Raw genomic sequence first — 4,426 nt, 5'->3', positions numbered from 1 at the left:
AAATGTGGCAAACGGCATAACACTCTTATTCAGAAAGATGAAGCTTCGAAAACAGAAGAGGATACAGAACAAGCTGCTTCAGTTGTAAATCACTGCATCAAGTCAAAGGACGCGAATGCCTCTGTCCATATTTCAAGAAAACATGAATCACAGGTGATCCTATCAACGGCACTTGTTTACGTCAAGAACAACAAAGGAAAACGAATCGTTTGCAGAGCATTATTAGACCCAGGCGCTCAATCAAATCTAATCACGGTTGCCTTGAGTCAAAAATTGAAATTGTCTTACACGAATGGAAGTGTGCCAGTCTCAGGGGTTTGCAAAATAAAAACGGAAGCAAAGCGTACAAGATTGCATATAGAGTCAATGCATTCGGAATTTGTAGCAGAGCTGGAGTGTCTGGTGCTGCCAACCATCACAACGAAGTTGCCGCAGGTAAACATTAACACGGAAAAGATTCTAATTCCTACAGATACGCTTCTTGCAGATCCCACATATGGTGAACTCGGAGACATTGATCTACTTATTGGAGCCGGACTCTACTGGAAGATCGTCATAGGTTCGCCGAGAAATTGTATCAACAATCAGCCGGCGTTACAGAACACACGACCAGGTTGGATTATAGGAGGAGAAACATCCGAAGAAATTCTTAAATCAGCATCTACATGTCTCACAATAACGAATCCACAATTAGCGCAGCAGCTTAAAAAATTTTGGAAGCAGGAAACGCTTCCAGAAGTTCAACATTATACGAAGGAAGAGAAATTATGTGAGCGACATTTCTCTGAAACAGTGCAAAGAGATTCGAGCGGAAGATTCATCGTGCGATTACCAACGTGCCCTAATATTCGTTTGGGACAATCCAGGGATCAAGCACAGCGCAGACTGTGACCACTGAATCAGTGGAAAGAAAGTTTATTAGACATCCTGAAATCCAACAAGCCTACTGTAAGTTTATGGAAGAATATATAAACTTCGGTCATATGTCATTGATTGAGAATTTGGAATCTTTAGACTCGAAGGAAATTTATTTTATTTCGCACCAAACTGTTATTCGTCCAGACAGCATCACAACAAAGGTACGCGTTGTTTTCGACGCATCAGCTAGGACAACTCAAGGTACTTCGCTAAATGATAAATTGTTGGCAGGACCCAATCTACAAAAGGATCTATTTCAAATAATACTCAGATTTCGTTCGCATAAATACGTCTTGACGGGCGACATAGAGAAGATGTTTAGACAGATATGGATTCATCCGGAAGATAGAACACTGCAGCTTATTTTATGGCGGCCGGATTCAAAACAGAACACGCAAGTTTACCAGTTGAATACTGTCACCTATGGCACTGCATCCGCTCCGTTTCATGCAATGAGATGTTTGCAAGAACTCGCAACAATCTATAAAGAAGAGTACCCTTTAGCAGCAAAGGCAATAAGAGAAGATTTTTATATGGACGATGTCCTGACAGGAGGTAAGACGCAACAGGAAGTTATACAGCTGCAGCAGCAACTTTCGCAACTTCTCATGCAAGGTCAATTTGTGCTGCGCAAATGGAGAGCAAATAATCCTCGAATTTTATAACATTTAAAGAAACATCACGAAACCAGCGATTTATTCGTAATAGATAAAGAAGAAGCGATTAAGACCTTAGGATTATATTGGAATTCGAAACAAGACACATTACAGTATCAAGTTAAATTGTGCCATACTTCAGTTAACTCCAAGCGCGAGGTTTTATCTGAGATCTCACAAATATTTGACCCATTAGCTTCTAGGTCCTCTGCTCATTCGAGGAAAAATTTTCATGCAGCAGTTGTGGTCATCAAAGATAGAGTGGGACCAACCACTCTCTCACGAACATACATTAAACTGGAATTCATATTATTCATCATTGCATCAACTTAGCGATTTGCGAATACCAAGAAATGTCAATCCACGCAATCATTGCGATAAATATAAGCTATTTGGTTTCTGTGACGCATCTGAACGAGCATTTGGCGCTTGTTTTTATATCGTTAGCAAAGATGAAGAAGGTATCACGCATTCACATCTCCTTTGTTCGAAATCCAAGGTGGCACCTTTAAAACTATTAACAATTCCAAGGCTGGAATTGGAAGCAGCGCTTCTCCTCTCACAGTTACATAGCGTCATTAAAGTCGCTATGGGGGGAAGATCAAAGAAGTCAGGCTTTGGAGCGACAGCACTATTGTACTCGGTTGGATCAAAACAGAACCACGCCTACTCAAAACTTTTGTGGCAAACCGAGTTGTCAAGATTCAAGAATTAACGGAAGACACAACGTGGCAACATGTAATCTCAGAAGAAAACCCAGCCGATCTGCTCTCACGAGGAATGACCGTAGAGGAATTAAAGATTTGCAACCTCTGGTGGAACGGGCCAAGTTGGCTTAAGAATCATAAATCTCAACCCGCCCTAATCGCAAAGCCAGAATCACACTTGCCAGAGTTAAAATCAACTGTGGTGCTATTAGCTACACACGACTCGGAATTACTACAAAAATATTCATCATTCTCGAAACTGTGTCGAATCATCGCATATTGTCAGCGTTTTTTAATTAATTCAAGAGGCAAGAAAAGGATTGGACCGCTGGAAGTGGCGGAAATACAGCAAGCAGAGGAAACTGTGATCAGATGGTTGCAAGCGGAATGCTTCGCACAGGAACGTAGATGTCTAAAAACAAAACAGGATCTTCCACGAAAGAGTCCTATAAAGTCTCTAAGACCCTTTCTGGATGAGAAGGGCTTGATCCGAGTCGGAGGCAGACTCAGATACGCCGAACTAACGGGAGATCAGAAGCACCCGCTAATATTGCCAGCAAAACATTATCTTACTCATTTGATAATGCGAGAGGAACATTATCATATGCGACATTGTCCACCCGAACAGCTCCTACATATCATTAGACAAAGATTTTGGCCTGTGAGTGGCCGCAGAGAAGCGCAAAAGGTGGTTAAAAGGTGTCTGAAATGTTTCCGATTTAACCCAACCACACCAGATGTACCGATGGGAGACTTACCGAAGGAGAGAGTCAAAATGTATACACGCCCCTTCACGGTAACCGGTGTAGACTACGCTGGCCCGCTGCAGATTCGAGAGAGCAGACGTCGTGGGAAGCCTCGCATAACAAAAGGTTACGTGGTAGTCTTTACCTGCTTTAGTACAAAAGCAGTACATCTAGAACTAGTATCAGACCTATCAACAGAGGCTTTTTTAGCCACTCTGAGACGTTTCACAGCACGCCGAGGAATATGTTCTCAGATTTTCTCAGATAACGGCACTAATTTTGTTGGTGCCGCAAACACCTTAAAGGACATACAAAAGTTTCTGATCAAGGCTACACCGGAAATCGCCGCTTTCTTATCTAAACAGAAGATAGTATGGCAGTTCATCCCCCCTCGATCGCCCCATTTTGGAGGCCTATGGGAGGCTGCGGTGAAGAAGATGAAACGTCACTTATACACCGAAACTCAAGGAAAGGTGCTCTTGTACAAAGAATATCACACTCTCCTATGTGATATTGAAGCAATCCTCAACTCCAGACCCTTGACTCCTTTAACAAATGATCCTTCTGATCTTCAAGTTTTGACTCCTGCTCACTTCATTACGGGTGAATCCTTAATACAGCCTGCAGAGCCATCCTACAACCTCATTCCTGATAATCGTTTATCAAAATGGCAACACTTGCAAAAGACGCGTCAACGGATTTGGGTCCGTTGGCAACGAGAATATCTACAAGAATTACAAACCAGAAGCAAATGGCATACTGCTGGCAAGCGCATAGAATTAAATACACTTGTCTTAATGATGGAGGACAACACCCCCCCTCTAAGATGGCCACTGGGAAGGGTGATCCAGGTGTATCCAGGACCAGATGAAGAAATACGAGTGGCTATGGTGAAGACACAATCCGGAACGTATAAACGCGCCGTCAAGAAGCTGTGTCCGCTACCCAAAGACTCCTTGGAAGAAGATTAAACTAGCAGCATGGTTTAGCCTTGCTTAATGTCAAAGTCATGTGAAAATTTTCGTTTATATTTATTTGTTCAATTGTTTACAGTAGATTAGTTTACTTTACAGTTCATTAACGTTGCATAATAACTACTTATCTAGCATTGAAAGGGAACCTTTCAAAGGGGCCCAGGATGTTCGAGAGGGCGCTTAGATACGCCACGAGAGGGCAGTAAGGCCCGTAGTCCTTGTTAGCGCGCTCTATATATGTTTTTATGTGTGTTAGAATCGGAGAGAAAGTCGAGAGTGTTACATATAAATAAAGCTGATCTTTTAAAAAGAAAAACGCCTACAGTGAATTAATCGTATCCACTGCCAATCTAAGAGAACAATAACACATACTAACTAGAAATTTTCTATTAAATTATCTAAATTTCTACAATGCATTTAAAGAA

The 4,426-nt window shown here is 41.8% G+C and overlaps 2 protein-coding genes across 2 annotated transcripts; both read left to right on the top strand.

Moving 5' to 3' along the window:
- Positions 1 to 33: 33 nt before the first annotated feature.
- Positions 34 to 891, top strand: LOC105460853 (the record flags this gene model as incomplete). The annotated part of the gene is made up of 1 exon (XM_011707341.1): positions 34 to 891. A coding segment is annotated over one exon (858 nt), but the record flags the coding sequence as incomplete, so codon positions are not given.
- Positions 892 to 983: 92 nt separating this feature from the next.
- LOC105460851 lies at positions 984 to 3,998 on the top strand. Its single transcript, XM_011707340.1, has 3 exons — positions 984 to 1,533; positions 1,627 to 1,835; positions 2,175 to 3,998. Exons 1-3 carry the CDS (start codon positions 984 to 986, stop codon positions 3,996 to 3,998), a joined length of 2,583 nt encoding a protein of 860 aa, XP_011705642.1.
- The last annotated feature ends 428 nt before the right edge of the window (positions 3,999 to 4,426 follow it).

This window comes from Wasmannia auropunctata, unplaced genomic scaffold (assembly GCF_000956235.1).
Source record: "Wasmannia auropunctata unplaced genomic scaffold, wasmannia.A_1.0 LD314429.1, whole genome shotgun sequence".
NCBI lineage: Eukaryota > Metazoa > Arthropoda > Insecta > Hymenoptera > Formicidae > Wasmannia > Wasmannia auropunctata.
This window is presented reverse-complemented; position numbering and strand designations above follow the sequence as displayed.